The sequence below is a fragment of the Onychomys torridus genome, chromosome 19 (assembly GCF_903995425.1).
Source record: "Onychomys torridus chromosome 19, mOncTor1.1, whole genome shotgun sequence".
Taxonomy (NCBI): Eukaryota; Metazoa; Chordata; class Mammalia; order Rodentia; family Cricetidae; genus Onychomys; species Onychomys torridus.
The window spans coordinates 54621340-54637624 of NC_050461.1; the positions used below are offsets into that span (position 1 = coordinate 54621340).

At 44.3% G+C, this 16285-nt stretch overlaps 1 protein-coding gene across 1 annotated transcript in view; it reads left to right on the forward strand.

Annotated features, from left to right (window-relative positions):
- The window catches only part of Slc22a3 (solute carrier family 22 member 3), an 88948-nt gene that overhangs the window by 66804 nt on the left and 5859 nt on the right, over positions 1–16285 (forward strand). Inside the window, exons 6-9 of the mRNA XM_036168971.1 lie at positions 6496–6593; positions 6714–6928; positions 13416–13524; positions 14226–14338. Coding sequence (XP_036024864.1) covers positions 6496–6593; positions 6714–6928; positions 13416–13524; positions 14226–14338 — 535 coding nt within the window. The remainder of the gene's footprint in view (positions 1–6495; positions 6594–6713; positions 6929–13415; positions 13525–14225; positions 14339–16285) is intronic.

A 16285-nucleotide genomic window follows, 5' to 3' on the forward strand; every position in this document is an offset into this window, starting at 1 on the left:
AGTGAGTGAAAGGCCCTACGTATTCCCCAGCAGTCACTGGCCACCCTTCCAGCACCTCCAAGCCCTCTTCCTTGTCTGTAAGACTTGAGAGTTCAGCTTTGAGATAGTTCCTGACTGCTCAAATAAGTAAGCCTCAAATCTTCAAACAATCATTGATTCACACTAACTTGGAGAATAGAAGCTTCTAGAGGGCGGAGCCTGTAGTCAACTTATGATGACATCATCATTAAATACATGATCATGATAGTGAAGGGCTCGTGGCCATCTCAGCCGATAAATCACCTACTGAGAACCACCAAATGGATTCTCCAAGGCTACAGATGCAGCCACCAGCCCTGTGCCCTCTCCTGCCTTGGGCAGATCCTCCATGTAAGTGGTGTTCTTCCCTCCTGAGCCTGGGGGACCAACACCTCTTCTAAACCCAGAGCTCTGGGAAGAACTAAAGCTTAGGAGTCAGCAGATGAACTGGGACTATTCGTTGACTCAGTTTCTTCTACCAGTTCCCTGAGGAACCTGAAATACAGATTGAGATCTGAGGCCTAGGGCAGGGTGTACTGCGAGCCGCTGGGTATGGCAGGCTGCTGATTGGCTCCGTGTACCAAGTCTCTTGAACACACTAGCTTGCGTGCACATTTTAAAATAATCACACCCACTTTATTTTAGCGTGGGATGTCAATGGTGACAAGCTGATATAAAAATGTAGTTGTTATGATCAAAATATTGCATAGAATACAAGTTTTTAAAATGAATGGTGGCAGTTTGCATTAGGAAGAGCTTCATGTCACAGTACATTTTGGAATATCTCTGTAACAGCAGTAGCTATGAGTAAGTGGTGAGTGAATTACCCTTACAGGTAAATGCCTCTTAAATGTCATTAAAAAATAACTCAAACACTAACAGCATCTGGCTTACATGTACATGTATCTACATGTATATAGCATCTCTTCAGAGTCAGAGTATTAGCATCCTTGCACTACTGAAGAGAAAACCAAGCTCATGGTACTTCAATAACATGTTAAGTGAAAAGAATTATATTGTGAGTGAAGTATCACATCACTAACCTAATCCACCTGGGTGTTGTTTTCTGACCTGAAACTTGTTCTCCATTTGGGGTGCTCTTGGCGTCATTTTTTATAACATGGCTATTTGTAAAGCTTTTCTCTTTCTTGGCAACTTAAATTAAAAATTCATGCTGAAGAAATATATCAGAAAGTTACTGGGAAGAATTATAAAGGCAACTGAGTTGATCGGAGGGTATTCTTTTAACACAGCCTGCCTCCCTGCTGATGGTCTATGAGGCCTGGGAAGAATGGAAAGACAGTTGGAGGGATGGTTAGAGAAAGTAGCCCTTTGGCCTGGTGAGAAGCAAGGAGGGTAGCATCCATCGTTGAAACCTTGGGTGATACCCTCTGATGAGAGCATTGCTAGGCACTGAGTCTCTAAACAGACAAATATCACACAAGCAGCTCCCTGCCCTTTTGGTGCAAATCAGGGCTCGTCCCACTTGGAACCCATCGAAGTGTGACAAGGTAGAGTGGCAACCAAAGCGTAGAAGAAGGGGTCACTCCAGATTCTATGACTATTGAGGTTCTAAAGAATGAAAAGCTGTTCCAGCAGGGAGAAGGTGAGGGAGACCCTCACCCAGACTGGATAGAATTTGGGGAAATCATGAAGGAACTTGGGAGTCGTGGGCATGTGCTGTGTTGTAGGCACAGTAATTGTTATATGATTACAGATATTTCAAAACTCATAGAGGGTTCCATTTTAAATTGCTGGGTTTTATTGTATAGAGACTATATCTTATTAAAATGCATTTAAAAAATATGTAACAATCTGGAATAGCATTTCAGGTCTTTTGTTTCTGACTCAGACTAGGCAAAAGTCTGGTAACCTTTGGCATTAGAAGAGAAACATGGCCACATAGTGAGAAGTTATGTAAAAGAACAGTAGCCCCAAACACCGCATGCCTGAGTTGGCAGGACTGGACTAGATATGTTCCATCCAAGATACGGCTCGTAGTCTCTCGAAGTCTTTGGACATCCAGAAAGTGGGTCATCTTTCAGAATATCTGCGTCACTGCAGAGACGAGGCTAGTAAATCAAAGACCAGCTGGGTTCGCTCTGCACTGTAACAAAATACTTACCTGCCCGACAGTACTATTAATCCCCTCATTCACTGCGCAGGGAAGGGCTGTGTTGTGCTTCTGATTACTTTCCCTTGTTAGCAGGAGTTTGTAGTTTATATTGATTATGTGGTTACACGCTAAGCTTGTGCTTTGGAAAAGCAGAGTTGAGTCCTCACTTTGTCCCAGATCTCAAGAACTTTACACTGAAACAAGTATGTTTACAGGGGATTGGAACTGGAGTGAATTAGCATATAGACGCAGTTCTTTCAACAATAAAATCAATTTGCCTAAAACATTCAGCGGTCAAAGCAAGAGATTGTTCTGGATTGGAAAATTTGGATAATTCTGCTTTTGGCGTCAAGTGACAGAAAGCCAACTTAAATGCACTTGGACAGTAAGGACGCTCACTGGCTCATGTGTCTGGAATTTGAGACCCAGCAGGGCTCAGAGGTGTCCTAGCCAGGATCTGGGAAACTCATTAAACCTGCTTGCCCCTCTCTCCACCCTGACCAGGCAGCTGCATTCTCAGACTGGTTCCCTGTGGATGTAGGGTGTCTGCCAAGATCTAGATGGGCCTGCTATTTTGTCATTAATTTTTTTGAGGTGAGAGAGAGAGGAGATTCCTTTGGGTATCTCTAAATTAAGGGAAGAAAAGGATTTTTTCCAGAATGTTTTGTTCGTTGGCCCAAACTGAGCCACAGGCTCATTTTCTCATCGGCTCAGACTGGGATACATGTCCAGTCAGAGGATAGTATTACCATTTCTAATTTGTCCAAATAAAGACTCATGTTTCTCATGGGCCCAGGTTGAGTAACATGCCCATTTCTCATTGTCTCAGTTGGGATACATGTCCCATCAGAGGATAGTATTACCGTGAGATAATCAGGCCTCCCCATAACCAGATGCAAAGATTGCTCCCCTGAGATCATGAATTGATAGTGTGTGTGTGTGTGTGTGTGTGTGTGTGTGTGTGTGTGTACATGCATACAGGGGAAAGGGCCTGTTAAAAGACAACCATCAGCTACATTGATATTTAATTTAAATTAATCACTTAGAAATATTATCTCTTGTTACAAAAATAATTTATTTTTATTCTTGTTATGTATGTGAATATGTATGCATATGTTTCTAAAGTCAAAAGTCAACCCTGGGTGTCGTTCCTTGGGAGCCATTCACCCCATTTTTTTGAGACAGGGTCTTTCATTGCCCTGGAGCTCAAGCATAGGCCTCCCAACACTAAAGTCCCAAGCATACAGCACCACATTCAGCTTTTTTTCTATGTGGGTCCTGGGGAATGAGGTTCATGTTCTCATGCTCACATGATGAAGACCTAGCTGTTTTTTAAAAGAGGATATTTACAGTGAAAAAAAAGAAGGGCAAAAAAAAAAAATCTCCATAGTCCCACCAACTCATAAGAATTATGAATGAGATGATCAAACTACCCTTTCAATCAGTGAAATCAAACCATTCTATATACTGCAGAATATAGCACTTAAAACGCAGAGCTGGACTTCAGCATCCAGATTCATGCACTGACTATCTAGGGGTCCTCCTGGGGTCAGATTCTCATCTGCTCCCTTCTCTAATGGTAGTTACAGTTGATCTGTGCAAGTTCCTCCAGCATTAACTCTACAACTCCCAGGTCAGCAAACGATGGCTCGCAGGCCAGACCAGCTTGTCTGTAAATAAAGGTTTATTATATTCCAGGTGTAAAGGTCCATGCTGGTTTTGTACCACATTGGCAAAGTCAGTCGTTTCAAGAGAGAATTTGAAGACTGCAAATTCAAAACCATCCACCATGTGGCCCTTTGCTAGGGACCACTTGCTGACCCTACTGTCCTTCACCATCTGATGTTACCATTCTTTGCTCCAATGCTGACTCAATGTCTGTCCAAAGGAAATAGACATCTACAGAGTTAAGGACGTCAAGTGGGGTGAGGCCCCATCGTTACCGAGCGTGGGTGGGGGCTCCTATAATTGGCTATGTGTGTGTAATCTGTGCTGCATGGTTCTCCTTTAATTCTGACATGTTGGGTTGGGTCTGAGTGAGAAGATGTTGCTCAGTCTTACCTAGTGGACAGGAATCATAGCTGTGGGCAGAATATAAGAAGGCTAAAAGGAAATAGAAAGGGCCTGTGAATATTGCCTTTGAAAGGACGGTCTCCTGTGTGTGTGCTGGGTGGCCAGTGTGTGTATGTGAAGCAGTGATGTCAGTGGCTCCTGGGCGGGGCGGGGGGGGGGGGCAAAGGGGGAGTAGAAACACACCACTGAGCAGGGCCAAGCCTGACTCATGGAAAAAGCTAGTCATGATGGTCTCCAGGAACCATCCCAATTGTCTTCATTTTGAATTTCAAGATCCTTCTTAAAAAAATCTAAATGATTTGACTCAAATCTAATTTATATAAATCACTTTAGTCCAGAATTAACTCTTTCATGTTTGAACTGGAAGATTCCGTTTTAGTTTTTGGTGTCCTTTAAAATGTGTGTGGAAATAGCCACCAACTGTAGAATGCTTGTGGGTAGAAGAGTCCTCCATACCCCGCAGCAGTGTGGGAGGGTCAACAATAGAGGAGTTCCTAGACACAGATGTCAAATATTGACCCTGTACCCTCCTGCGGTTTAATCCTTGTGGTCCTGAGCTTGCTCTTTTCATCGATCAATTTGAATTCCTAGAAATACTCCGGTGATAGTTAAGTAAAACAGTCCATGCACTTAGTCCAGAATCTAACAGCTATGTGTCCCTCCATACACATTGGTCATCTTAATGTGGATAATGCTTCTGGTTGTCAGGCTGGGTGTTTCTGGGTTTCTTATTCTTCTGACCTCTTATCCAAATAATTAAACACAGGGGCTCACCTAGATTTGCAAAAGAAGCACAATAATATTACTTGGGGCAGAGAGCTGGTACAGACGAAAGGGCTGTCATTGTTAAGGCTGACAGCAAACTACATGAGGAAAGATGCTCAGGGCCCTGATTATTGTTTGGCACTCTTTTTATGGGGTTCAAAAAAGGGAGGAGTTGGTCACTAAGGGGGGTAGCTTGCATGGTTCCCTGGTTTGATTGATAGATCATATGATCATTTCTCGACTGCATATTTCCTTTCCCATAATATATCTGATTTTAAGCACATGCATGCCAAATCATGCACAGGCATAAGATGGTAAATAGAAGATTTTCCCTAAAAGGTTACTTGAAGACATAGCTTAGCCTTACTGAGCAATGAATCCCAAACCAGTTCAGGCCATACCAAGCCTTCTGTTCTCCATACCTGCATATATTGGGGATATATTTGAACAGGAACTGTCTAAATTCCATCAATGATAGGAGCAGGGGACCTTCTGCCAGATTGTTTGGAGATGGGAGTATATGCATCTAGTACAGGTGGGAGGCTGAGGGTCCTGAGGTTACTTGGTACATTGTATATGCATAGTATGTGAGGTGGGGGAACTAGGCTGCCAAGTGCATTATTACTAGAGGCATGCATACATAAACCAGAACCAAATGGGAGTCCCAACATACTAAACTGCCTCCGTTGCTTGCCTGCCTCAGACAATGCATAGAAACTCCGTGGGAAATGCTTGGAATATGAACCATGGAAAAATATATTGCTGTCGTCTTCTACTTAATGTCCTCATCTTACTCTGAACGGTAAAGATGATAAAAACATGGAGAGAAATGCCTCAGTGGTGCCTCTTCTGGAGTCGTTTCTATTGCTGGGATGAAATGCCCCAACATACACCTCTTAGATAGGAACGGTTTTATCTGGCCCACAGTTCCAGCTTACAGTCAATCAATCCAGGGAAGTCAGACCTCAAGCAGCTGGCCACATCATATCCACAGTCAATAGAAGATAGATTATATGCGTCCTTGCTTGGACCTGGGCTTCCTTTCTGTTCTCTTACATAGCCCAGGGTCCAGCCCATTGGCACCACCAACATTCAGAGTGAATCTTCCTACCTTGATTAACCATGAAAACAGTCCCACACAGGTGTGTCTACAGGCCAACATGATCTAGACAGTTAAACAGCATAATACTCTTAGGTTTAGAAGGGTTTCTAGGGAACAGGTGTTGTATTAGCCAGGATGCTGAAAGGAAAGATACATAGTAATGTAAAGGGAATTTGATCTGAAGCAATTTAGCACCAGTTTATCTTCAAATGTTTTCCTAAGTTAAGATCCTAAGATGCATCTCTGTGGACCTGACCTATTGAAAATACTGAACAAACTCCCTATGCCCAGATTTGAAGATAGAAATGTGAAGGGCCCAGAAGTTGAGGAACATCATTTTAGTTTTATACCGTTAACAAGTTTACACTATGCAGGTGTATCTTGCTATAAAATACTACTGACATCTGTCTTTCTCATCTAGATCACTGTTACAGATGAAGAAGTGAGTAACCCATCCTTTTTAGACCTTGTGAGAACGCCCCAAATGAGGAAATGCACACTTATTCTCATGTATGCTTGGTAAGTTGACGTGGGCTGGGTTTCAAAGCAGGTGTCAAGTGCATGGGTCATCATTTCCTTCTGTTCACCGGTCCTGTTCTCTCTTACTTTGCTTCCCTGGTGTGTTCTGATGTTTTGCAGGTTCACAAGTGCCGTGGTATATCAAGGACTTGTCATGCGCCTGGGAATTGTCGGGGGCAACCTCTACATAGACTTCTTCATCTCGGGGCTTGTGGAGCTGCCTGGAGCTCTCTTGATCCTTCTGACCATTGAGCGTCTTGGACGACGCCTTCCCTTTGCAGCAAGCAATATAGTGGCTGGCGTGGCGTGCCTGGTCACTGCATTCTTACCAGAAGGTAGTCTTCCTTCCCAAAGAACGTGACAAAAATGTAATGATTACATATGGCTGAGTGGGTAGGGGCCACACCACTTGTCTTTGTGAGCTGTGCTATTTCTTCAAAAGCTTGGCACCAGGCAAGCTTGGGCAGTGCTACTCTATTTCTGTTTCATGAATGCCAAGACTGATATGTAGATACCCCTCTACTGAAATGTTAGGTTTGTTTATTGATGAAAAGGGGATTATGCTAGATCTAGGTCATAGTGATATGATGTCGCTGATACTGTTTAACATATTTCCCAAGCATCTACCTTACTGCAGACACCAAGCTGCGCCCTAGGTTAGGGACAGAAGGAAGATGTGGCTTTATATGGCTCATAGCATATTAAGAGATATAGACATTTTAATAATGTCACAATGGGAATAAGGTCAATTAATAGAACTGACAAAGGTGTGAGAAGAGGAGGGGAGGGAGGGGGGAGGAGGGAGAAGTTCTGTGTAGGCCCAAGGGAGGAGTCAGAATTCTTTACTAACAGTCATTTCTTCTTGTTATTTTCCCAAAACCATGAAAAGTTTTGTGAGTTCAGGAACTCAGGCTTTTTTGTTATTGCTGGAAACTGTCTTGAGGAAGGCAGAGGCTGGTCAGCCCCCAGCACGACTGTCCCCATAAGATGTGGCAGGAGCCTGATGCTACCTATGAACTTCTGGAGAAGGGACTGTGAGCTGCTCACACCTGTAGCAGTTTGGGGCATGGTGGGAGGGAGAGATACCAGAGTGTCGCTTGCACATGGGGAAGTCTGGCTGGGATGGAGAGGACGGTTCCTTTTAGAGAATCTGCAGAGGTCAATATTCCAGGGCTTGGGGGATGGTGGGTGGGGGTCAGGAGGAGGAAAAGAGGATTGCAAAAGACTCCAGATGCTCAGTCAACAGCCCAGATGACCTCTGCCACAGAACACAGCTGGAGCCACAAAAAGGAAGCCGTTCTAACTCCCCTCGCAAGGTGTGAATTGGAGCACAGGATGCACTTCTATATACTGGGTGTGCAATGGAGGCTGTGCAGGAAGCCGGGTTCTCCACAGTCCCTGTACCTATGAAGGAAGCAGTCTGTCTTTGAGGATACTGAGGGCCAGGAAAGAAGGCACTGCTAGAGTTGAAGAGATCAGAGCAGACACACACAGAGGAGACTTCATATTAGATAGTGGCTCACAAATTCCCAAGATAGCAGTTAGACCTTACTTGGATAACACTACAGAAATGCCAATCCTCAGAACAGAAAAGGTAAATGATGCGCAATTCCATCCTGCTGCAATGGCTGATGAAGAGGTTTCCTCTCTTTTTCTCTCAAGTGCATCTGACTCCCAGGGCTGCAGTAATGAATCTCCACCAGCTGGGTGGCTGGACAACAGACACTCCCACACACCAGGGTGACCTCTAAAAGCACAGGCGAGGTGGTTCCTCCCAGAGTCTCTGAGCTAGCAGCCTCTAGCCTCTCTGGTCACCCTCATCATTTCTTGCTGTCCCTCCAACCTCTGCCCTCTCTTCATGTGACACTCTCTCTCTTGGTCTCCATTCCCAAATATGATCACATTCCAAGCTTCCAAGTAAAGATGAATTCGAAGACACACAAATAGCCCATTGCATAGTCGGCATATCTTAAGAGCTACAGAAGCTGGGGCTGGAGGGACGGCTCAGTGGTTAGGAGTACTGGCTGCTCTTCCAGAGGTCCTGAGTTCAATTCCCAGCACCCACTTCAGGTGGCTCCCAACCACCTGTAACTCCAGGTTCAAGGTATCTGATGTCTTCTTCCCACCTTGAGAGGCAGACAGACTTATCTGATGCCCTCTTCTGAACTCCACAGATTGACAGACAGACAGACACATGCACTCATACACACATACAAATGAAAATAAAAATAGATCTTTAAAAAAGAGCCACCAAAGCTGAATAATAGCCATCCATCTGTGTGTTGGTGTCTATCTATTTAATATTGATTAATTGATGGCCACTAAACAGGAAAATGAATAGACAGGAATAAAAGAAACATGATTGCTGTCCTCAGAGGTACACAATTTCAATTAAAGAGTAAAAACTTAAGAAATTGTTATAGAATTCTCTGCTTGGAAATTCTTCCTCTCCCTCCCTCCCTCCCTCCCTCCCTCTCTCACTCTGTATGTGTTCATGTGTGTGCAAGTGCTCATGTTGGTGTGGGTGGGTGTTCACAGCCATGTGCAGACCTGAGGTTAGCACGTGTGTGCTTGCTCAGCACCGTCTGCTCTGTCTCTCAGGACAGGGTCTCTAACTGGCCTGCAGTTTACTAAGTAGGCAAGGCTGCTTGGGGCCAGTGAGCCCTGGGGCCCCTTGTCTCCACTCACCTAGCACTGGGATGTCAAGTGATCACCGCCACTCTTGACCTTTTCATGTGGCTTCTGGGAATCAAACCGTGGTCCTCATAAGTGCTTTTATAGTCATGAGTTTGCTATGATGGATGGGCCAGAATAAGTTATGAATTCCATGTATGAACAGACACCCTCCCTCCAGCAAGCACCCCTTCTAATTTAAAGGTCTTTTGGCCTTGACTTCTAGGACAGACTGTGAAAATAGCATTAAGAATGCCTTTCTAAGCCTTTCTTCTTAGTGGGACTTGACATCATCCCAGCCCCTGGTCAACTCTGAAAATCACTTCTCTGAAACCTTTCTTTTTATGGTCTGAGAATGAACTTGAGGAAAAGAAATGATCTTCCCAGCTAACTCTTAAGATTCACTGTCTAGAAAGCAAATCTCTGAAGTCTGGAAAGTTGGCCCTTTCTGTAGACACAGCTAACTGCATCTTCAATTCTACTCGGTGTGGCTACAGACCTGGCAGTGGAGGCAGTCCCCTCCCAGCACGAGGCTATCTTTTACTTTATTTAAGTGAAAAGTGCATCTGTCTACCCAATTTACATATCTTTGTTAGGACTTTTCTCTAGACTTTATTTCTGGACTCAGCAGATGGTACATCCAGAGGACAGTGAAAGTTATGTGTTTTTAAATTCTATATCTTTTCTTCCAAAGCTGAGCTTCAAGACTCTAGCTGCCAGAGCAAGGCCCTTTTCCATAGAGGAAGATCATTTCTCTGTGTTCTCTCATGACTATAGAAAGCGTCTTTAGATGTTATGGTCATTTTTCATCTATGTGAGCATGTGTGGGAAGAAAGAGAGAGAGGTGAGAGAGACAGAGACAGAGAGAGACACTCACACAGAGACAGACAGACAGACAGACAGACAGACACACACACACACACACACATACACACACACACAGAGTGGGGGGAGGATTTTGCATCTTTTGTAGCCCAGGCTGACCTCAAACTTGCTATATAGCTGAGTATGACCTTAACTGTAGTCAGACTTTTTTTGGGGGGGGACCCCCAGCCTCCAAATAATGGCATGGAGACTATTATTATTATTAATTAAAGCATGGCCTTTAGCTAAGGCTTGTTCCCAACTAGCTCTTATAACTTAAATTAACTTGCTTCTATTGCTCTCCAGTCTGCCATGTGGCTTTTTACCTCTCCTCCATTTTGTATATCTGACTCCTTCCCTATCTGTCTGGCATCTCTCTCACACCCCTAGATTCATCTCAAGTTCCTCTCTCTGCCTGGAAATCCTGTCTAACCTCTCTGCCTGGCTATTGGCCCTTCAGCTCTTTATTAAACCAATCAGGTGCCTTAGGCAGGCAAGGTAAAACATCTTTACACAGTTTTCTCAAATGTCTCACAGCATGTAACTTTTAATCCTCCTGCCTCTCCCTGCTGAGTGCTGGGACTCCAGATGCTACCCATTGCCCAATTTATATGTGTTGGGGATAGAACCCAGGACTTTGTGCAGACTGGGCAGACACTCTGCTAGCTGAGCTACATCCTCCATCCCTGGTTTCTTTTGATTTGCCTTCACCATCCAAAAATATCTATTATTAGAATCATCAATGGTTTTCATTTCCATACATAATTACACATAATTTATATCTGTTGGTGAACTGTTTTCAAGTTAATGTAGTATAATATCTTTGGGACCTTCCCCCCCCCCCAACAAAAGCTCTGTGCCAGCATACTGCTCGGGAATGAGTTGAAAGTCTTTAGCCCAAGGTCTTGTAGGACAGACTGCTTCTTCAAGGGTGTCAGACTGATACCATTTCCTCTTCTATCAAATTGACTAGTTATTTGTGAATTAACCAATTATTTTTTATGATGGTAGTGGTGGTGGTGTGTGTATATGTAGAAAGAACATGGATATGTTTTAATTTGGTTTCTTAGTCTTAATTTTTTTCCATTGAACAATTTAAGCCTTAGTTATAAACCTAAACAGACATTGAACTTATTGGTGGGACTCACAACAGCCATTTTGCTATAGTAAAGAGACTCGGACTGATGCACCTACTTTGGACAGTGGTTTCTATGGAAGCAGACAGACTCCTCTGTGGCCGCCCTTATCACCCCATTGACCATGACCTAGGGCATCTGGGTGAGCTTCCACTTTCCAACTCCTGCAGCAACTGCTCACTGATGGACAGGGGTGGAATGCATTTCCTAGTCCCTCCTGGCTCTCATGAGAAAGCAAAGCCTAAATAAAACACATGTTTACAGCTGTTCTGTGTCCAAGCAGTGGCGGCCCAGTGCATGAGCTCAGCTGTGACCTACCTCACTCCCAAATTAACTACTGCTGCAACAGCTGCAGGTGTCCCATCCCCAAATACATTAAGTGTATTGGAATGTCCTTGGCCAGCTTGCAACTAAATCTTAATTAACTGGAGCTTTCCAGCAACAATCTGGGCTTTCAAAAGCTCTATCTCTGCTTGCCTTTCTGACAGTTGTTTGTAGTTTGGGTTTTTTTTTTTTTAATCTGTTGAATATTCTCTAGAGTGAGCACACATTACTGAGCTTAATGTTTTTGTTCACCATCCTTATTTGTGGCCACTTTTCTAAAACAAAACAAAACAAAACTATGGGGTCAGGAGGTGGTGGCATACATCTTTAATCCCAGCACATGGGAGGCAGAGGCAGGTGGATCTCTGTGAGCTTGAGGCTAGCCTGGTCTACAGAGCAAGTTCCAGGATAGCCAGGGCTATGCAAAGAAACCCTGTCTCAGAAAATAATATACCTTGTGTGGTGGTGTATGCTTAGAATGCCTAGAATCTAGCACTCAGGAGGATGACACAGGAGGATTGAGAGTTCAAGACCAGCTTGAGCTTGACTTTGTCTCAACAACAACAACAACAACAACAACAAGAGGGTTGCTATCTTACTCAGTGCTGAGCACTTAGCTGCCATGCATAAAGTCCTGGGTTCAAGCCTCAGCACAACAAGATAATAATGTCTAATTAGACCTTCAAGGAGATGCAGTGTTTGTCTAAGAGCAAAGAGAATGATCTGGTGTGAACCTCTGTGCCCAGAGATGCTGGTACCCCAGTTGTACATTGACTGGCAGATGTTGTCTGTATTCAGTCCCCTGCCCTCAAACTGGCCCTCTAGGATAGGACAACATACATTGCATAACTTGTAAGATGTTCAGAGGCCTGACTTTTTAGAATTAAAATGTTGAGTTCCATCTGCCCTTAAAACAAAAGAAAGGAAATGTTTCCTGGAGAATATTTGCTATGTCCCACTGTTACAGCAGAAGACTGGGGGTTTCTTCACCCAGTAAAAGCAGCTGGTCCAAGGCAGTCTATGTTTCAAGGTGATCCAGTTTGTGTGCATGCATCTGGCTCTTTCTAGAGAAGTTCCTGGTGAAAGAAGCATGGTTGGGGATGAAGGCAATGAAGGACACACACCATGGGGATAACACGAAACCAAAACCCCTTTCCAAGGATCCCAGTTCTCAAAGCCTTCTTCCTTCTCCTTGGAAACCAGCTTAGCTGAGAACAGCCTTCAGCTTTCTGGTTCTGTGCAGAGTGAAGATGGACACCTGACTGTAGCATGGTTTTTAAGGGGACAGAGAGAGACTTCCTTTCAGATCAAGGCCAGTGTGCTTGGACTCTCAAGGACAGCACTGCCTGTATTATTTCCATGCAGTGACTGCTCAGCAGATAGTTCTTAATTGTATTTCTACAGTCTCTCCCCACTCAGAAAAGCATCTTCTGCTGGGTGGTGGCGGCACATGCTTTTAATCCCAGCATTTGAGAGGCAGAGGCAGGCGGATCTCTATGAGTTCAAGGCCAGCCTGGGCTACCAAGTGAGTTCCAGGAAAAGGCGCAAAGCTACACAGAGAAACCCTGTCTCAAAAAACCAAAACAAACAAAAAAAAAAAAAAAAAGAAAAGAAAAAAAAAGAAAAGCATCTTCCATACACTGAACGTTAGCTATCAAGTTGGTATTAATGAAATTTGTCTAAAATATAAAAAGTTTTTACCATTTATGCTTAAATTATCAAGGATTTAGGTTGGGAGGACCAATGAATACTTTTTGTTGTTTTGTACAATGTTGATGAGATTGTCAGACCCCTAACTCTCCCCTTTTAAACATTCTGTTCACAGGGATAACATGGCTGAGGACTCTAGTTGCTACCCTGGGAAGACTAGGCATAACCATGGCCTTTGAAATTGTCTATCTGGTAAATTCAGAGTTGTACCCAACAACATTACGGTAATTCTGGCATATATGTTGCCATTTCTTCTAAGTAACTATAGCCAACTGTTTCCAAGGTTGATGATATGTTAACCTGGGCTCAGTTCAGCCCCATAAGACAATGGAGTTTGAGTTATAGCTTCTGTTTGTTACCTGCTGCATTTGGTGACAGAAGTATGTCTTATGACGGTAGCTTGAGACAGAGCTGTGAATTGTGAAAAGGCACTACTAACCTGGGGACAGGAAGCCTCCTAGCATTCCTGCTTAGACTGTAGGTTAGGTCTGCATTTGCCAGCAGCACCCTGAATTGAGGCTAAGTCTTTCTGACATCATTGCCAGTCTTGCTTTGTGAACAGCTGGTTATGAAAGGAGCATTCTTGGGCTTGTGCAGGCTGGCTTCCTTGCCTGATGCTATATTCCTATGGGCGTACCTTGCAGGGTACCAAAGTGACATTTGGTTGTCATGGACTGGCAGGCTATGGAGCTGCTGATGGAGAAACATCTTTTCACCAACGCTGGAGACACTCCCTCCCTAGTTTCACTGCCGAACAGTACAGACTAGGAAAGGCTTGATTAGAGCAGGAGATACTAGTAGCTGTCAAAGCTAGAGATGATAGACATAGTATTGACACAATCCTGTAATTTAGTACGTTGGAATAGTTTTATAATTTTGAATTTGTCTTAAAAGCTTTCATCTGAAAGTATGTTTTAATCTGCAGGAACTTTGGGGTTTCGCTCTGCTCAGGCTTGTGTGACTTTGGGGGGATCATAGCTCCGTTTCTACTCTTTCGACTAGCAGCTGTGTGGCTAGAACTACCTCTGATCATCTTTGGTAAGAATTCGTTTACGTGGGAGTGAGTGTGTGTGGGGAGTGGTGGTGCACATGGGTATGTAGGTGCAAAGGCACATGTGTACACAGGCTTGCAGATGCGTCTGGGTCAACCTCTGGGGCTGTTTCTCAGGAGCAATCCACCTTGTTATCAAGACAAGGTTTCTCATGAGGCTCACCAACTGGACCAGGATGGCCAGCTGGTGAGTCTCAGGGATCCATTCACAGCACTGGAATTACAAGTTCATGCTACCACTATGCCACCACACCGCTATGCCACCATGCTACCATACCACCATGCCACCATGCCACCATGCCACCATACCACCATGCCACCACAACACCATGCTACCATGCCACCATGCCACTATGCTACCATGCCATCATGCTACCATGCCACCATGCTACCATGCCACTATGCTACCATGCCACCATGCCCCCATGCCACCATGCTACCATGCCACCATGCTACCATGCCACTATGCTACCATGCTATCATGCTACCATGCCCCCATGCCACCATGCTACCATGCCACCATGCAACCATGCCACCATGCTACCATGCCACCATGCCCCCATACCCCCATGCCACCATGCCCCCATACGCCCATGCCACCATGCTACCATGCTCAGCTTTTGACTTTTCTTCTGCATCTAGAACCCAGGTCCTCATGCTTGTGTGGCAGACATTTACTGACTCATGTACATGCTAATCTCAAGTCCTCTCACTCATTCATGCATGGCAGAACCTGTCATGGTCACTGGGTTGCTAATGATGACAACCATCCCATCTTTTTATGACTGTTCTGGCTTTAAAGAGCCAATCTGATTACCATCACATTCAAAGTGCTAAATGGCTTAAAGTCACTTTACATTACAGGTTGTGGTAAACAGTGTTCGTGTCAGCTTCTGTTGTTAGGTTCTGAGTGAAAAATCAAACACTGTGAAATTCTTCTATGATATTGGAAAATGAAAATGTTAGTTTCCAGGGACCAAATTTTAGCTTCATTGTCTTATGTATAAAGATGGGCCTAAAAGCTAATTGTATCTCCTAAAATATTCAATATCTAAATTGGCTTTGATACTAAAAATACTTTGTTTAAAAAAAATAGAGGACACAAAATTACTTCTACATGTATCCTGATCACCCATGTCCCTCATGTGTCCTGTGTGGGGATACTGTAGACTGGAGGCCCACGGCCCATCTTGTTCTAGCACATTGTGCAATGAGAACAGATTGGCGGCTTGATGTGCGTGCAGGGGAATGTTGACACTATGGGAATGGGCAAAGCAGAAAGCCAGCTCTTTATTTTCAGGAGCTGGTTGTTAAAGCCCACCAGCACATCACTTAGTCTCTGACGGTGGAAAAGGAACAGTAGAGCATACTTTTTCCACAAGTTTGCAAAGCCCTAAAGAACAGCAAAGGGAAGTGTGGTAATCAGGGGTTGGTATGGGGCCAGCAGCTCATGGAAGACGAGGGTTAGTGTGTTTGAACACTCTGACAACAGACTGAAGATGTCTGAGAAGTGGATTAAGGACTGTGGTGAGGAATCTCCATAGACAGGCATAGACGAGGCTTTGCCCAGAAGCAGAGAGTGGCCTTAGACTGTAATGTGACAGGAGAATCACAGGAAGACAATAGGTAGAGGGGGCTCCTTCCACTGTCTTCCCAGTGAACAGCAGAGGCCTGGAGTGTCTAGAACTTGCCATGCACTTTAAGCATGGCCACATATCACATACAGCCTCATAGCCCCCATGGTGGCACCCATAAGACTGCATCGCCTAGTCATGGCTGCCATAGTTTACCTGCATCCACTCCATGGTGGTTTCACAATGAAATCACTACATCTCTCAGTCTATGTCCCTACCGTTACATGACACCTGACGGTCAGTGTACACTCAAAGCACAGGGACCATAATCTGTGCAGAACTGAAGGAGATGGTCAGGGT